General features: G+C 40.7%; 1 protein-coding gene across 8 annotated transcripts in view; it reads right to left on the bottom strand.

Moving 5' to 3' along the window:
- Window positions 1-19,710, bottom strand: part of ARMH3 (armadillo like helical domain containing 3) — a 122,629-nt gene that overhangs the window by 54,307 nt on the left and 48,612 nt on the right. For 7 of the 8 annotated variants that reach the window (XM_040071558.2, XM_040071564.2, XM_040071559.1 and 4 more), the window contains 3 exons: window positions 16,788-16,870; window positions 16,120-16,246; window positions 13,425-13,500 (listed from right to left, as the gene is read on the bottom strand). In XM_040071558.2, the coding sequence (XP_039927492.1) occupies window positions 13,425-13,500; window positions 16,120-16,246; window positions 16,788-16,870 (286 nt within the window). Of the gene's footprint in view, window positions 1-11,419; window positions 12,396-13,424; window positions 13,501-16,119; window positions 16,247-16,787; window positions 16,871-19,710 lie in introns of those variants that run through there. The other variant, XM_040071563.2, reaches the window with a different exon arrangement.

Here is a 19,710-nt window from a genome sequence, read left to right as displayed (position 1 = left end):
ACAGAGGTTGAATATTAATACATATTTTATCTAGAGTGGTACAGCAGAATAAACATTAAAAAATTTTAAAAATAAAGAAAACCAACAAGTTTTCAACAGAGCCCCTGTAATACTGCTGTGGGAACATTCATTTATGTGCAAATCCCAGTCTTGGCACTGCAAAAGAATAGGGAGTTTTTTGTGTGTGCATGTGGGGGGTAGTTGCACAGGTAGTCAGGTCCCTGTCTGAGGAAGGGAGCATGAGATAATATCCTAAAGGCTGGGACAAGTCTGGTAATGAAAACTTAAATTCATTTTTGCTTAAATTTTCCTTATATTTACTGCTGGCCTCCTTCAGTAACTACAGGCTGTCACCACAATTCTAGGGCTGTTCAACTTTTTGTGTTTCCATTTTCCAGGGACAAATATGTCTTGGTTATGGTTACTGAGTACAGAGAATTCCTCCAAGAAAAAGGAAAGCTTACATGGTCCTTCCCACCAAATTTGCTCTGAAACATCAACAGCACAGAATACTGAACTGCTGTAGTATCAATTTTCCAGCTGAGACATAAAGCAAACGTTCTGACTAGTCAGTGAGCTTTACACTTATCAACAAAAGCAGAAAGCTTAGTTTATCTGGATAAATTCCTATCTGTGTAGCAACCCTGAAAATTTGCCTCCACAGCTTTAGTTCAGACCTTCCTCATTCCTCATCCTACACTGTCACATAATGAACCTGTGCAAGATTGGAACCATTTCTGTGTTTCAGCAGCACACCAAAGAAAACACAGAAAAATCTCAGGATGTACCCTCCATAGTGTGTGATACTTCTATAAAGGAACCCAGAATATTTCTGGGAAAAGGGCAGTGTGATTATAGAACAGTGGTCAAAAGAAAAATACAGACAACTTTCCTGAGGTTAGGAGAAAGCATGCTGTGCTAAACAATTTAAAAATTAAATTGAAGAAGAAAATACCACTGTAATTAACATACAAAGAACCAGCATAGCCTAGCTAATCTCATCATGAAGAGATCCAATAAAGTAGCATGCATTTTATGGAGCAATTTAATCTGGCAAGCAATTAATCGTAAGAGCACTAAGTCAAACGAACAGATTTCCCTTTAAGGAGATCACATTCATCATCTGTAATGTATTCTAAACTGCAATTTGTTAGCCAGCCCCTGAATTTTACTGAAGACATTTACTGTCTTCCTTCAGTGGAAAAGTGATCCCTGACTGGCAGGAGGGAGTGGCATCTGTCCTTTTGAAGTGGCTACCCTGTTAACACTAACAGGTTCTCAGTCACTGACGCAGGAAGCAAAGAACCTACACACGATGTAACAGCAGGTAGGAGCTTTTACAGGCCCTACACTGTAGAAAACCCTGCAATGGTATCTATCACACACTATGAATCATGTATCAAGCCATGGACCAACAGGATCTGATCCACCTCTAACGCTCTGGAGCTGATAACATTACTGATGGGGGGAGAGGGAATTAAAAAAAAAAAAGTCAAACCCACCAAAAAATCCCCATCTTCCTTGCTCACTGAGAACCTCTGCAGACATCTTTCACCTGGGCTCCTCCTGGTGCAAAAATGGGGTTCTGGCTCTTCCCATTCTCTCATATTCTCAGCTTCAAAATAATCCTTTCTTGTTTAGACTGAATCATTCTAACTGATTACAGGAGTGCCCCAGACTCTCAATGCTTTTAATTTTAGAAAAACCTTTCTCTTCCAACTTTTATTTATTCATGACACTCCCTCCCTATCCATTTGTTCCCATTACAAACTACCCTTCAGCTGCAGAAGCTGTCCCACATCACTGATGTTTTCCACTACATTAGCAGTATCCACTCGCTTTCTCTTGGCTGGGCTGGGGAAAGCATGAGCCCAGAGTCCTTCAGAAGGAAACCATGATTCCTGATGCTTGTCTGCACCTGTCCCCACACAAGTTTATCTTTCTCTAAGATGGATTTGAAGGCCTTCTCTCTTCCTAAGAAAGGAAAATACTTAACAGAAAGTCTATTTTCCTGTGTAGACGGCTTTTTTTTTTTTCCCCCCTGCCTGAGTGCACAGTTCGGATCACGAAGATTAGCAGGCTGAAAGCAATCAAAGCTCACATCCTCTAAGTACCCTTGGACCAAACTGATTCCCCTCCAAACACAGCATATACCTTAAAAATAAAAAAGCACGAGCAGAGAAAAGGGCCCCAAGAACCCCTCAGTACAGTTAAGTCTTAACAAGGACCACTAAACTTTACTGAAACATGTATGACAACATTTCATCTGGAAAGCACACGAAATTCACTCAAATGAGGCTATTGGCCATGTGTGAACAAAACCCACCAAGAGACATACAACTTCTGCCAGTGCCTTCCTGCCTCACTGTCACTCCAAATCAATTCAAAGGACAGATTTATTCATAGTAATGGCAGGATGAGACCTATGCCTGGCTGCTTTCAGTCCTCTTCCAGCTTAATTTCCCTTATGTTCCACTCAGACTGAAGGAATGAATATAAAGCCACCCCATGACAAAATAAAGTTAAATATAATATATAGCCCTGGAGATAGAGTACAATTTAAAAAAATAAGAAAAAATCCCTGAGCTATGCTCAACCAAGTTCAGTTAGTACCACCTCATTCCAGAAACAGTTAATGCAAAGGTTATTTTAAACTGATTATGAGAAAATACTGCTTTACTCTACTGTCAAAAAAAGCATGGGAAAAAAAACAAAAAAAAAAAGCTCATTAAACCAAAATTAATCAAAACAAAGATTTTTGTACTCTCAGAGGGGAAGAAGAAAACCCCACACTGCAAAAAGAGTCTAAACTAGAGAAAAACTCCTGATGGCTAAGCCTTTAAACTCCTCTGACCTGAACCCAAGTGCACAGTATTGCTCCCTGATGCCTTCCTGCTATATAACATCATACTTAGACCAATACCACATTAAAATGACAGCAAGGGCAGACACAATTCATTTAACAATTAATCTACCCTGGCTATCATTTTCACTTGTCATTAGCTGCCTCTAAAATGCCTTCAATCTCATATAACCATAGCCTCTTCCTTTAAATGCACACACACAGGGGAATATGCCATAATGGGCATTATTCAAAGCAGTTCTTTCCGTGCCCATCATCAACCACAGCATTAATCACACTGAGAACAGTTTCTGCTCACAAATGACTGAGTTGCGTAGTTGGATCTCATAGGCAGGATCCAATTTAATGGTAAGATCACAGACAGCAAACAATACTGGGCATCTGCAACCACACATACAGCAAGTTCCCTAGTTTTTACCCTTTAAACGTCTTTCAGGGAGAGAAAATAGATGCCAAGCACCTGCTGATTTAAGTAAGTGCCCTACTCTGTATGTTTAGCAGACAGGTTCAGAGTTAACACACAGCACAACACACTCCATGAAAACAAGCTTTCTTGCTTCTGACCATGCAGTGAAGAGACTGCTCTCTAAAATCAAATGGGTTAGGTTAAAAAGGGACCTTGATGGGTTCCATGGTCCAACCTTGTACCCAGCACCGGGCCAGTTAACTCACAGCTATGCTCAGGCAAGATGTGAGTAAGTCCCAAGGATGGAGATTGCACTGAGCTCTCTGGTCCAGTATGGGATCATTCATTCTGGGAAGAGCCTCCCTTACTGCAATCTGACTAACTTTATTTCCCAGTTCACCTTCAGATCCTGGACACTCTTGTTTGGTGACTCTTCACTTCTGACATTAGTTCATGCTAAGAGTAAAAGTCACCAAACACGGAAGAAAAATAGGTGCTACCCAGTGAGAACTGCACAGTCTGCTCCTGCAGCAAGGCTCAACATATCACACAGGGGCTTAACCTCAAAGCAACCAGAGCTTTCAAACTAAGGAATCAAGAACAACATGTGGCAGACCTATTGCTTTCTAAGTTTACAAGGTAATGTCTGCCCCAGACAAGCTCATCTCAGATATCATTAAAAGTTAATGTAAAGCTCATATTTCAAAGCAAACAGTGTTGCAAAATTATAAAGAGGATATTAAATAATTGGAAGAAAATGTAAGGAAAAACAATTGGCCTTCTTTCATGTACACTGCTTTGCTTAATGACCACTCTGTAAAGTCTTTTCAGACACACCATGAAGGACATTACATGAAATATATCATATTCACACCCCTCTGTCAGCAGCAAGAGCTTTACATTAATTAACATACTACACAATCTTCCAGAAGACGGATCCAGTTTAAAATTCCTCATCCAAAGTGTGTGCAACGTCACGTTTGTTTAGAATAAAAGGCATTTATCCTGCCCTCAGAGCACTTACCAGACACATTTTGTATAGTGGATTGCAGCATTTTTTTTACAGTAGCCAAAGTCACCATTGAAATTCAATGTTCTAAAGTTTGAAACCATCCTTCCCTTGGCTACAAAGGTTGCATTATTTCCTGTCCCACACTGACTCAAAAACTTTCCATAATCCAACTAATGAGAAGAAAAATGTCACTGTAATTAACACACAAAGTGATGACCTAATTAATCACTAAAGCAGCAATATGAAAAAGCTTTAGGCTTTCAAAGTTTTCTAGCAAAGTCAGGCAAAAGGATTGCCAGGGAGCTTTTAAGGTCATTCCACTTCTGGTCACCCTGAAAATACGACACATTTGAGACCATGCTTTTCTATCCTATCAAAGAGGACTCCACTGGAGTGAGATGCCTTCCAAGAGTCAGTGATCTCTGACTTCAGACTCCCAACCCAAGCTCCCACTTTTTGAGCTCACAGTACTATTGTCTCAAGCCCAGTACTTAAGGCAAAGCTTCAGGCAATGATTATGTTTATATTAACAGCAAGAACAGTTTGCAGAAACCACCCTGCACTATACTGCACAAACAAAAGAACAAGACTTTAGACCCTGCGAAGCGTCACATCCGTGACCACTGATGACTCTGGACATAACCGTAAAAAACACTTGGTAGCATTTCAGCTTGAAAGTAGTTTAACAGGTCAATGCTGCTAAGAGAGACTGTCCTGTTGTCTCTAACACTGAGCTGTTTGGACCTCCACCCTCTACAGGCTGACACAACCTGGAAATCTCACTCACTCAAGTTCTGTTTCTCCCTTCCCCTCCGAGCAGCATTTTACTTTCACCGTAGCCAGCTGGTGTTTACTGGCAGTTGCAAAGTTAGCCCCTTTGCAACCTTGATTTATGTGAGTGACTGCACTGCCTGATCTGAAGAAGGGTGGCACCAGGCAAGAAATTGGCTTTTGCTTTGCTTGCCAAATAGGGTAAGACAACCTACTGGTAGGGTGACACAACCTTCTTTGCCTTCGTGGCTAGAGCTCCTAAAAACCCCAACACCTTAACTTTAAAACCTGGAATAAATATTTATTTTAATGAAAAAAGTCTTAGAAACAAGATATCTTCCTCTCACAGTTCCCTGGGAACTAAACTCCAGATTCTGGTGCAATCTGGAGTGCACCAAAAAAAAAAAAACCACCCCCCAAAAAAACCCAAACAGACTGCAGTTCTGCAGTCATGCCAACAATGTATTATTATCCCTGCTTTCAGCTCAAGATAAGGTAGGTACTTCATTACCTTAATGAGCAGATGCATTTAATGAGTGGGTACTTTGTCAGTTTAGTCCTAAAGGAAGATTAAGAGAACAGGGCATTTACATTCCTCGAGCAAACCCAAATTTTAGGCCCCCCACTAGTACAAGATAATAAGAAATGCACGTCACTGGCTTTTGAAAAGCTTTTCTTTAAGTACACATCCCACAGCCCAGACTTTCAGAGGGAATAATAATTCTGACTGCTGCTGTGAGCAACAGATTTCTTTTAAACGGAAAGAGCAAAACAGCATTATACTACCTCACTTTTCAAGGGAAAAAGGTGTTATTTAAGCTCACAATGATTTTTACATTGTTTGGGTTATGAAGAAAGTTGCTTAATGTTCTTTCTCCACTGAAGCGTATCTTGAAAGCCAGATTTGAGACCAGCAGAGATCAGAGTCCCTTATATTTACCCAAAGAATAAAACCAGCATGGACAAAGTTTCGACAAGCTATAAACAGCTGTTTCAAACTGTGCTTCAATCATGTTCCAGTAGAGCCAGTTCTTGGGGCCAAAAGAATCCGGTTGCTTCCTGGCTGCAATAGAGGTACCAACGAAGACGTTGACTGTAAGGTTGAAATCTATCAATTAGGAACTGAACTCATGCCAGCCACAGTACCAGAGAAATAATGAAGATTGTTCTCATAAACAGGAGGAAACAATACAACAATTCAGAGAGAGAAACAGCAGAGCTCTCTGGATTGTGTGCTTCAATAAAAAACCCAAGATGTTTACAAGTCTGCATCCTAGGTTTGCAGCGCCTGCTTTAATGCATTACTGAGCTCAGACATAACTTGCTTGTGTCCAGCACTGGGATTCAAGACCAAAATATCTGCAAATGAGACAGAAAAATGGCTTCTGGCCAATAAATATTATACCCGCTTCTGAAGTAAACCAGAAGTACTCCCCGTACTGACATATATTCTCCACTACTTTTATGTTTCTACAGAGAAAGGTATTTGGCAAGCAAAACAAAAAACAATTTCTTGCTTAGTGCCACATTTCTTCAGATCAGGCAGTGCACAGTCACTCACATAAACCAAACAGGAGACCACAACCGCACCGAGAAGTCCCTGACTTCTCTACTCTATTGTTTTCCCAAAGCTTCACACCTCAAATTCATCGGTACAAAAGCTGAAATTATGTGTCAACATCACATTTCCAAGATTGTAAACACAGCTTTCAAAAATAATAAAAATTGCAAGCAGCTTAATTAACTCCACCTTGTAAGCCTACAATCTGCACCCATGAGTCCAGCAGAGCGCTGCAGACAGGAACTCCCTATTCACAGAGCAGTTGTATTTGAAATCTGGGTTCCCAATACACTAGCAATGGAGGCAACATTTCTCACCAAACTGAGAAGTAGCCTACAGATCCTGCCTAACTTTGCAAATCTTCCACATTTCAAGGAAGAAATGTTTCCAGTAAAATGCCCAGGAGGACAAAAGCTCACAAGTGGGCAAACTGCACTGAGATGTTCACCTTACGGGAATCACATGAACTAAGAGACATGCTGAACTCTGGAAGAGGCCACCAAGCAGTGGCTGTTTTGCAGAGGAGCTTCCTTTCCACCCAGCAAACAATCCTATCTTGTACAGAGGGCTCACCTCCACAGCAAACCCTGTAGAACAGCTGAGGTACAGAGTGGATTCTGCTCCCAGGCCCCTCTTGAAGGCCAGTCTGTCACATCTGAGACATGAGGAAAGGAGGTGAAAGCCGCTGACACAAGCAGCTTTGGAAACTTGCAGACCTTGGAAAAAAGCTAAGAAAGCCAGCTAAGCGAGGCTACCATCCTAGGAATAAATCACTTCAAGATCCTCCCTACCCCAATTGAAAATGCCTTGTGTACTTTTGCAGATGAAATTTTAGAGCAAAAGTGATCTCTGCAGAATGGCATCCAAATGCACTGAAGAAAGCAAGCTATGGCTATGCTGTCTCAGACAGAGCCATTCCTTGCCATACAAACATCTTTGCTTAAAATCAGCATCAGCTCCAGAAACTCTATCACAAAAAGAAGTAAACAACAAAGAAATCAATCCTTCCGAAAACCTACTGAAAACAGAAGTCCATTAAAGAGAAAACAAGCTTGACATTGTCAGAGTCCCTTCATGGCTGAAGTGGAAGTAACTAGCAGAAAGAAGGAAGGTGATTTGGGGATGTACCTGACTTGCCAAACCGTGCTGCTGTGTTTGTGGAACTGGTCCATACAATGCCACTCAGCCAACAGATTTGCTCCCTGGATTTGGGCCAGTGGCAGAGACAACATTTAATTACACCACTGCACAAATGAGAAAGAATGAAAGAAAATTATAGCAGAATAACATTGGCTATGGCTCTGTAAAAAGCACACCAAGATGAATCAGCTAGTAAATAAAGAGCAGTAACTGAAAACTAACACTCCTGCCCTGAGAAGAAATCAGACAATGTACAAGAAACAAAGTGCTGAAGTTACATGACTAGATTAAAGCCTTAAATACTAATAAAAATAATTGAAACATGGGTTAGACTGCTGTGAAAAGATGAAAGATTGCAACCCAAGATAGGTATGCTTCTTTCCTTCTTTTTTTGATTCTCCTGTTAATATGTTGCTATTCATAAGGTTTTTGCCTTTCAATCCACCTGCTTTCCCTGTTCAGGCGCCAGCTAGTGCCAGAACCTGTTCTCATCAAGACCTGCTGCCCCTAGCAAAGGAACTTTCCCTACCACCTTTCCCTTTCCAACCTACTGCAAGGTTGAGTGAAAAACAAGCAGTGGTAGCAGGTGAACTCGGAGTAACTGCTATAACTCTGTTATAACCACTGTGGCATTTCAGGAACTGTTCTGCTGTGCCAAAATCCCTGTGCAGTCAGAAAAGCACGCAACAAGAAACACATGAAGTGACAAGAATGGTCTGCTAGTTTTGCTACTTCTGTAAGGAGTGACCATAGATCACCAAAAAAGAACCAGAACAAAGCCAGGATCCTCATCTAAAATCTGCTTTCAGATTTTCAGCATCAGAATTTTTTTGGGCTACCACCTGAAAACTGCAATGAACTAATTCTTCAAATAGCTTGGATGTATACCCTTCAAAAGTTTTAGTAAGAATTTGATCCATAATGTTGTCGAGCTTTTGTTATAATTTAAAAGCACTGACAAAATACATTTCTGAGTTTCTCTTTGGGCTTTGTTGCTTTTTTCTTATGAGAAAATAATTGTTGACTGTCTTGTGCTATCCTGTGATCTGAGCTCAGTCAGGCTGATTAGCAGTGACAGCATGTCAGAGGTCATTACCACTAAACACACCTGAGTGAACAATTCAATGGAGTTGCTATTCCAGCAGTACAGTCCTCACAGGTGGTTTTAAGAATTGCAGGGAATGAACCCCAGATCATTGTGGGCTGTAAGCTGCATGCCTGAGCACCCTCTGCACTGCCTGGCCCTGAGCAGTTCCACATGGTTCCACAGTCCCCGGGGACTCATCCAGTGCAACAGTATTGCTGGAAGAAGCAACACCTGAGCATCTACAGCCAGCCCCTGTGGCTCATCTTGGAGAAGATGGAAAAAGAAGGTGCTTGCTATTTTCAGCTTGGATATTACGGCGTTAATAAGCCCATTGTCAAAGGAAATATGTCTCTGTGTGTTCTACGTGTAAATAAATGTATAGAATTTCAGTGTATATCTGTATATGTATTATATATGTATTTATATATACCCAGACATCCATATATGAATATTCACATTTATATAGGTGCATATACCTATAACACTCATACAGATATCTGTATTTTAATATATATGCACATAGATTTTCTTGACCATTTCTTTTCACCAACAGGCTTTAAGCCTGCTCTTTCATTTTCACTCTGATTCATATTGGCAAGAAATGTGTTTGTATGTCTATTATGTCTGCACAGAGAGGAAAGGAAGAAAGTGTTTGTGTGCAGATATAAACACATACTTTGCACAGTCTCAGCTGACTGTAGGTCACCACCTACACCACAAATATAGATGCATTTTTCTACCAGCAGGTCCACTTTCACGTGTCCTGCATAAAAGCCATTGCAACATGACAAAGTCAGCAGCATTTCTGTCTTCTCTCCCTTAAACAAATGCTAAATTCCTTTCAGTCTGGTGGAACAATACTGAAGGTACTAGGCGGACTGCTTGCAGCCACCCGCTTCTTCACAAATATCTGAATGGAGCCTTCTCTCTCCTCTGTCAAGATTTTCAATAAGGGCAGTTCTGTGAGTGCTGGTGATTTATCAGAAGCTATAGCTTCATGGCCAGGATGACAAGTGTCCTACAACAAACAAGCAGTCCAATTTGGCCTAAGTAAAAATGCAAATGTTCCTTCAGAGTGCTCCTGCATAGATTGGCACCAAGCATAACCATTTTATACACATCCATGCAATGCTCTGAGTGCTCCTCCCACATCCCCAGTCTCTCTTTTACAAGCTCAAAAGCAGCCCTGGGAGAAGCAGGACCTTCCATCCACGGAAAAAGCATCACACAGGGTGGCTCAAGTGGAACAAAAGCAGCTGCAAGGTGGAAGAGTGAATGAAAGCACCCAAGTGAGGATTGCAGCATATGCTACAACAGCACAGAAAACACCTAAAAACAACAACAAAAAAATTCTATCGCTTAGTTCTATGCTACAAACTTACTCTCTGCTTATTAAAAGTGTTTCAGTGAGAAAAATAAAATTACTTTAAAAATTATGATGGGGCTGAATTTCAGACAAGGGAGATATTCAGCCTATTAATCACTGAGTTAATCTATTTATTCACCTTGGAAAAATCCTGATCTGGAGAAAATCTATTAAAAGAATACAGGGACTCAGCTGCCTTTCTCACTGAATAGGCAATCAGAAAAAGCCCCTTTGAACCCTGCATTAATAAAATTCTCATTAAATGCAAACCTGCACAATGTTATCTTGAAGAGGCTCATTAGTTTAAAAAAAACCACAAAACTTGTCTCAAAATGTGTTTATTTCCTCATGGGTGAAAAGGTGAGTTTTCAAACAGCTAACTACCGCATCTTCCTATTTCAACCCCATCAGTGCTACAGCTACATCTTGCAGTCTATCACATCTCAATTATTTATGAAAACCAGAGACAAATCCAGAGCCAGAAATTATAATGACTATTATGAGATAGGACAGCAATCAGAATCACTCATCCTAGTTTTATATGTAAGATTTTCAGACAGATAAGGATATTATTATTCTTTCTTCTTCAATTTTTCATTTTCTTTGGGTTGGACACAAATTATAAATTATCTGTGGAAAGGAGAGAAGGCAGGAAAAGGCTCCCTATCTCTTTATACTCAAAAAGAATATTCATGACTGCTTTTTTGACTGGAGTAAGGACAATGAAAATCAAATAATCAGCAACAACAAAACTCAAGACTGTCTACAGAGAACTTTTAGTCCAGCTAAAAAGTACTGCTCATACCATAATAGGATACACAAAGCAGGATCTCTCTGCAGCTGAGTTTAAAGAAGAACATGTCTAAGATTCTCTGGGTTTTACTCATCCAGATTGTCTATTAAAGCAATTAACCAGCAGAGCTCATCAGTCCAGCACTGTGGGGCACAAGCAGGGCTGTTTTGGTGCTTCCTCAACATTTACTCCTATAACATAAACGCATTGCAGCCTTGAACCATTGTAAACAATTCCCCACTCCTCTCCCGGCAGAAATGCACAGAAAATTGTACACTAAGATTTAAGATATTTGTTAAAGCCCACCATATGCATGCACAGGCAGATGCTTTTACATTTCTAAAACCACTAAAAGCCCTAGGATAAGGAAATTGCAAGGTTTATTTATTTTTAAATAGCTTGTGTAATGAGACCAAGATATAAACCGAAGCATGACTTTGCACTGCACAGTTACAGCAAAAAGCAGGTAATCACTGCTCATAAAAACTTTACAGAATGATGAAGCAAGGTGAGGAAAAAAATCCAGAGTGGATATCTCTAAATTCATTTCCTTTATGGCAAAAGCATCCAAATAAAACACAATATGCTAAGACCACTCTACGTGAAAACCAAAGGGGCACAAACAAACAGGAAACTCAGATAACGGGGACCTAAGCCAGGTTCTAGTCCCAGACACCACTTTGAACCATCACACTGTCAAACACCTTCACAAAAGCACACTACCTTTAAAATTCTCTGACTGCTCTGAAATCTATTCAGCTAAAGAATCCTTGAAAAATAGTATTTTACCACCAGAAGAAAAACCAAAAAATAAAATTCACCCTTCCTTTTTTTTTTTTTGAGAGCGGGGAAATGGGATAAATCAAACAGATTAACTTCTCAGAATTCTAATTCCTCTCAAGGCCTGTAATTTAGACCTTTACTAATTTCACTAAATTAAAAGCAGTCATTCATGAAATTCCAACATAAATGAGCAGTTGGGTGAAGCAGAGGAAAGCTACCAGAAATCCAGAAGAGAGAAAGACTGGAGGCTTCACTGAGTCCAGACATCACCACCTTCTGAACATGTCTGATACAGGCTGTCCTTGAAGGCATATCATGGTGCCAGTTTCCTGGCTGCATCTTGTCTCAGCTGCATGCTGATCTTCACAAAAGCAGTTGCAAGGCCAACATGAAAGAAGCCCATGCAAAGTCTTGGTTCCACAAACCAGAGGGGAGCACAAACTCTCTCCGATCACTTGGTTTTTCTCTCTTCTGAGTTTAGACTTCTCTCACTGGTTACACAGAGCATTCCCAGAGCAGACACTTGTGTCACATTAAGGGACAGGAGTCGACAGCCACCTGTTCTGCTGCTTCACTCCACGTCCACTATCTACCCACACATGTTCACTTACATCTGTTTAAAAAAAATCCCCAAAAATAAGGAGAGTAGCAAAATAAGTCTAGAATCATATATGATGTTATCAAGCTTACAGACTTACTAAGGGAACCTTTAAGGTAGTTCACAGACACCTAAAATGTATATTGACTTGAAAAATGCCCTCAGCGAGTTTGTCCTACACAATGCACATTGTAGTGAGGAAAACAACGAGCACCAGCAATGCAACACTACTGAGCTACTTGGTGTTGCACAGTCAACAAGAGTCTGGGGTGACTAGGGAAGTGATAGAAAGATTTTTTTTTTCAGTATAAGTACTTTTATCTTTTATGGTTTGTTTACAAGCCAGAGCTAAGAAGAAAAATTTTCCTTTCAACATTCCTCCACTTTCCAATCATATCCATGATCCTCTTGCTCAGTACTCAGCTTGGTCAGCAGTAGCTGCTTCAGGTGCCAGAAAAATTAATTATTACCATTGTGAAAGAACACATACCTAGATTTACACTCCTTAGCCTTACAAGTAAAGCATAACTTCTCCCCTTCTGCCCTTGAACAGGGAGAGGCGGTTTAAGAGAACATTGAAATGTCCTTAAATAATCAGTTTTAAACACACACAAAAATCTTGCAATGTTAAGAGGCCTTGAATCTGCTTATTACAGCAGGCTTACAGTCCCCTTCATAGCTTTGTGGAATTGCAATAGAATCACGCAACAGAAATCCATTAAGTTCACAATTGCTCTGTCAGCACAGCATTATTCTCTACTGTATAACTTCTCCCAAGGATGATGTGAGGATTAATTCATTACAGTTTGTGCTATGCCTTGAAAGCACTCAGTCTACAGAAGAGCCGAGAGAATTAATAGACAATTGAATCCTGGCGACCGTTCCTTTATGCCTGTGAGCCCTGTTTGGAACAACAATTTAGCCCAACAAGTAGAACGAATTCAAAACAAAATTCATTAAAGGAAGTGAGAAACTGTCATCATAAAAATGCAGTCACACAGGAAATGAGAAACTTTAAAAGAGTAATTAACTTCTACTCCTTACCTAATATTGACTAATGCATGGGTCACCTTGCTTGCAGGCTCTTTCCATTGACCAGCATTGGTAGACAGCCTTAGAACTGAAAGGAGAAGACAGTTAACAGTGCTGGGACAGAACTGCCAGTTTCATAATTCAAAACAGGAAAGAAAAATAAAATAAAATCTGCTTTGGCAAGATGGCAGTCCAGGGACCACATCAAAAGGTAGGTTATCTTTGAGATTATCTGTGATCCAGGGTAGAAGTTCCCTTCAAAGCCCATCTAAGAAACATAAGGAACATGGAAGGAATGAGCAGAACAGAATAATGACAGGAGGGAGGCAGAGGGGATGGAAGCAGCAGGGTCCTCCAAACAGCTTTCATTATCACATACACAGTTCATTTTCCCCAGAAACAGAGCAGCATCCCAAGACTAGAATAACTTTTATTCCACACACAGCTGTTCTCCAGCTCCTGCTTATGCAAGGCTCCACCTGAACTGGACTACATACTGCAGTTTAAACCCTCTCCAGCAATGAAGAATTCTTTACATGCCCATTTATCTAGAGCTGCAGAGAGGAATTACACACCAGTGTAAAGAAAAAACACTGCCTGTAGCAAGAAGGGTGGTGTTCTCTTGCACAGATGGTCTCTGACAGACTTAAGAGCAGATCTGAAAACATTCTGCAACAGGAAGAACTTCTAGGGAATCCAATTCTTTTCTGCCAGAGTACCAAAAATATTTATTTAGGTCAAAATATGTAGTGTTTTTACGGTGGCAGTTACTTGCACAACTCTTGGTAAGCATCAAAACAATAACAGATCCTGCAGCAGATGTTTTGATTAATTTCCATATTGCCTGAACAAAGGGAATTTTCTGTGTCTTTGTACATACAGGGTTTTCTGGAGGTTGGACTCCACAAGAAAGGTTCATCCACAATTTAGAAGTGAAGGAACAGCTCACCATCCGGATTTAAGATCATCCAGAAACATGGATGCTGCAAGTGAATGCTTAAGCACAGTGGCTGCATACTTATGCCTATAATTGAAGAACAGAAGCTTTCTGTCCAGCAGATCTGGATAAAGTTCAGTTTGAGAACAAGAGAAAAAAAACCAAGTCAATTAGATTCCATCTCCACTCGCAACATGGAAAGTTTCAAGTTTTAACAAAAAAACTAAAGGACCAAGTAGATTTCTCCTCTGTGCTAACAAATACCCCAAGGCTGGGGGACAGAATGGTCACTGTGGTCTCAGAGATAGGCTGACAAGCAAAGGGAAGCTATCAGGACACCTGGTAGCTTTCACCAGCTTGAGACAGTGCTCCCTTTTCACTTTCTATTCCAACATTACATGTCATCTGCAGAAAAAGGTTCTCAGCCCTGAGTAACATTGTTTTATCAAACACTAGGTACTGTACTTGAATATCTGAAGTAATATATTCAATTCAGGCATCTGCATGAGTAATTCAATGGGGTTTGCTCTACATAGGAGGATGGCAAACATTCATGTGATAAATTGCTTCAACAAGTCAGGTGTGCCTTTTGCAACCCAACTGAGGAAGTATTTTAGTGCATTATTATTCTTCTATTCCACTTACCTTCAGCTTCCATAGGGGATGGGTTTGAAAAAATTATTACCTAGTAAAAGCACCTCATCTTACTAGTTGCAACTCATGGGAGTAGAAAATGGGTTAGCAAAAAAACTTAAGGACTCAGAGAGCACAAAAATGGCCAAGTGATTCCTTATGTAATGGCTGAAAACTGTGAAATTTATACAAAAGGGCAGTTTGTTTCTGCTAAGCAGTTACAGGGGGCAGTCAGGTACTTTTATTTAGGTGAGGATGTCTCTTCTATGTCAGAAGAGGGCTGTGGCCAACTGTCTGCCCTTTAACTCTCCTTATAGGAGGGCTCCTGCCTAAGGGAGTAGAGGGTGAAGCAATGAAAGATCCTTTTGGAATAAAGCAAACAAAGAACACGGCTGCATTCTTTTTTTTCACAGCTTCAAGTATGCAGCACACCAGTGCTGCTGCAGCTACTCTGGGCTGCAGGTTCCTGATTGTAAGACTGCCTGACTCTGGCTCCCTGCATTCCTTGCTCTTCTCCCCTGCTGGGTGTCACTTGGCTCCCTTCCCTCTCTCTTGAAGGATGGCAGCTTCTCCCTGTCTTGCCAGAGGGCACATTCTTCAGTCCAGCAATTCACTTGTCACTGCAAGCAGGTTTCTGAGGGCTGTTGTCTTGGTTGCTTTGGCAATGAGTGAAGTCGACGTGATTTGTCTAGCACAGCAAGCTCCTTGCTTTAAGTTTCTCAAATTCTTTTCCAAATTCTTACCTGCATTCAGTGTTTCTCTATGTTGAGTGGTTCTGCAGGATGTACCTGCTTTTTGACTCGAAATTGTTGTATGTAATAGAGGAAAACTAAACAAAATGCATGAAATACCACGTACTCCATTGTGACAATAAATTTCTATTTCCAACATTAAGTGAGAGGGAGAGGCAAGGAACCTGTTTGCACTTTTTGGTGACATTAAAAACACTTATCCTTTTAATAAGTTTATCCATCTCTCAATTCTTAATTTACCAACATGCCCTACTATGCCAACTATGTTCACCCAGCACAGCACGCATCAGTAGCAACCAGACAGGAAATACCTGACACAAACATCCCTCTTCTACCACGCTCACTTCCAAGCAGCAGCAGTCCTGACGAGTCAGAAGGTACTCACCCATAGAATAAAGGTTGTCAAAATTCTGGTGCATCCGAATGATTTCATAATACAGCTCATCATAGCTGCTGGGAGTGGGCAGAAATGTGTCTCCGTAAGTGATGAACATGTTGAACAGGTTCACAACCTATACAAGTGAAAAGGAGATGCAACAGAAACATTTATCCAACATCTATTCTGCAACAGCAACAATACAAATTACGTCCAAAACCTTCAAAGGAATAGCTTGTACTTGCAACAGATAGTATTACATTACTCCATTGCTTTATCTCTTATTTTCCTTATAGTACCAAAGAGAGAGACAAGAAGCTTAAATACTGCTTTATCTAGGGCCAGAAAAACATGTTTCTATTTTGCATATAAAGGACCACAGAAGAAAAAAAAAAAAATTATTAACAATTCTGGAAAATTAAACAAGACCTTTCTCCACATAGACTTCTTTATTTCAATGAGCCAACCCTTGAGTGAGTCTAAGCACTGCCTTTTCCAAACACCTAGTGAAACTAACCACAATGATATTCCTCTGCTTCATGGCCTTGTTCTGATATCTCCTTAACAGGCCAGAAATCCTTTCTGGAATCCTTTCAGCATTAGAATTCCTTCCTAATACTAATTCACAACTAAGTTGTTAAAAATAAGAGGATTTGTGCAAGGGTAAAGACGCTCACCATAAGAGCAAGGGTGAAGATGTTGTGCTTGGCCAGCAACACAGTTTCATTAGACATGAGGAACTTCAACAAGTTGATCAAAGCTAGGAGAAAATAGAGAGTATTTTTTAAATACTATAAAAGCAAAGCCATTCTCAACAAGCCACTTATACACAGACACATTACAAACTAAACGCCAGCTATTCACCTCAGAAATATATCAATTTATATGTAGGGTTTGGCAGTGCTTTTTGTTGCTAAAATACCCTGCTGAACAGGTAAGTGACAGCTATTTTACCTTCCCACATTTATTCTCCTTCACTGACTTCCCAATCAAATCTACTCAGGCTCAAGGTACGTCTCCTGTTAACTCAGACAGTTCATGGAGGTTTTCCTATCTGCTAGATCCTGGAGCGAGCTTTGGGGTTGGAGAATCCAACTGCCTCGTTTCTGCTTCATATATCACCAACATGATGTATGCACAGTCAGCCCCAAACTGTCACTCTTGTTGATGCACACAGTTATAAAAAATAAAAAAGGTAAAAAAACCCCCACAGCACAGCTTTTCTGTAGTTCTGTGTCAATGCTAATGCACTAGTAAAAAGAAAGATGTAGTACTTTATTGTGTCAGTTATCTGGGGCTGTGCCATAAAGATTACAGATCTGGTTCACACTTGTCTTAAATAATAAAACAACAAAAGCTCCTGCTGTAACCACCCAGTATCAGTTAGTAACAGTGGTAATTAACAAAAAGGTTGGCTAAAAATGCTTTAATCAAACAGACTTTACAATAAACAACTGCATTCCATGCACTTGAATAAAATGTAAAGTTTTTTATCCTTTTTTTTCCCTAGTTGCTGAAATTTTCAGAAAACTAGTTAATTCTGCATTATAGCTGTTCAGGAGTGAAAGCTGATGCCTGACTAGGAGAGGTTCTTAATGTACTCTCTGTTCTGAAGTCAACACATTTCAAGACTTAAAACATCTGAATTAAGATGTCCTGAAAAGTCAATGCTGGAACACTGTACACACCTTTTTTAAAAGGTTCTTAATTATCTACTAATTAGTAACTTCATCCAACAGAACAATAGCAGGCATTACTCCAATTTCTTACAGGCACAAGTAGAACTTGTTAATCCTTTTTCCCCCCACCATTACACAAGCGTCACACATTATCCAGTAACTGGTGCGAAAACAAACTGTGGTTTGGGAAAACTCCACACTGAATGCAGAAAAGAGCATTCAGCCCATGGTGCAGGCTATGAAAAAGAAAGAGATAAAGCACAGGGAGCAGCAATGAGGTACGGGCAGACTTTAGATGCTCATCCCCTTCAAGATTACAAAGTATTCACAAAAGATAAAATCAAAGAAAAACTGCAGCAAAAACATGCGAGCACACTGGTCAGATCTTGAATTAAACAAAACTGTCACATTCTGAATGCAGTTCTGCAACCTCTGCTTTACAATACTAGAAGTTCACCGTGAGTATCACAAGTTTATACGTGCACTCGAAAACGGAAGCCTACAGCCCCAAGGTGGGTATTTACTCATCACAGGCAGAAGGTACTTCCAGCAGGTGGCTGATGCTGAACTGCAAACCAGGAATGAACAAAATTCTCTGCAAACTCCAGACATGCAAGTGATGTATCTTTCAGAGCTGTTCCAGAATTAACCATCAGCAGTAACATTTCTCCCTTCCATGTCAGCAGCTCACCTCATGAAGCAGATACATTAACACCTTTTCAATCCAGCCACACAACTCTCCATACCATCATCACCCCATCACAAGACAAACCCCTGGGACCAAAAGCAGAGCCTGGATTGCACAACAAGACAGCTCTGAAAATACCCATCGGTTCTTTTTCTGCAAAACAAAACAAAGTAGCAGGTACAGATGGGCTCTCCACCGGAGCAAAGATCCAGCTAAAAACAGGTTGCTACGGTAACCAAACCTCCACAGCAAAAAAGTCTCCTGCAGTCAGTGCCTTGGACTGCAGACAGCTGCCCTGCATCTCTGTCATAGGAGCTCATCGGCCATTTCTCCATCCCATAGTTACAAGACTGGTTTTACCTCCTTCCCAGCCATGAAAGTCCACAGGGCCACAGCTCATGACCAGGTGCTGCTGTTCAACTACCAGCAGCTTCGGTTTGTGGAAGCAACGTAGCACAGCTCCAGATTTCCTACAAGTTGTGAGAAGCCTCATGTTCATTTCTTTGTCTCTTGCTCTCCCACATGAGCCCTGCTGAATGGCCTTTGTCAGCAGGTCATTGCACAGCGTGACAAGAAGCCACCACTGAGCATCCAAAAACAATGAACATGAAAGTTGTCCATGATGAGGAGAAATTACTTTTAAAAGAATGACTGTATTTGTCCAGAGCACAAGCACTCACCAAATGACAAGGACGAGCACCCTACAACTGCCCACTGCAGTAGTTCTCATAGACCACCCTGAACCACTTGTACTGCTCTATATTGGTGACAACACTTGAGGGAGAACCTTCTCTGTTCTATCCCTACATTTGTTTCAGTCATTGTGATGAATCTATGTTTAATTTTCCTGTTTCAGTTAGAACAAAAACAAGAGATTACCTCTGCTTAAAATCAGTGAATTGCACTGCATCATAGCTCACTATCTGTGCTGTTCCTTCCCTAAGAAATAGGAAGGAGAGGGACACGCTTCACGTGAAGAAGAAACTGAGTGCTGGGCTCAGAGCCTGGTCAGAAGAACTAACCCATCAGAGGTTTACAGACACTGGGTGCCCTGCACTGACAAATTTATCAACCGTTAGGAAACCACAAATTCCTAAAAAAGTTGCAGTATTCCTAATTGGGATATACACTGCATCAATGCTAAAAGAGCAACCATTCTTTTTCCACACCAGCACATTCTGCAGCAGCCTCTACTCAAGTGTCTCTAAGGAACACGAACCATTGTGGAACACT

Source organism: Hirundo rustica, chromosome 8 (genome assembly GCF_015227805.2).
Source record: "Hirundo rustica isolate bHirRus1 chromosome 8, bHirRus1.pri.v3, whole genome shotgun sequence".
Taxonomy (NCBI): Eukaryota; Metazoa; Chordata; class Aves; order Passeriformes; family Hirundinidae; genus Hirundo; species Hirundo rustica.
The sequence above is the reverse complement of the archived record's forward strand: the minus strand, read 5'-3'. Positions and strand labels throughout refer to the sequence as shown.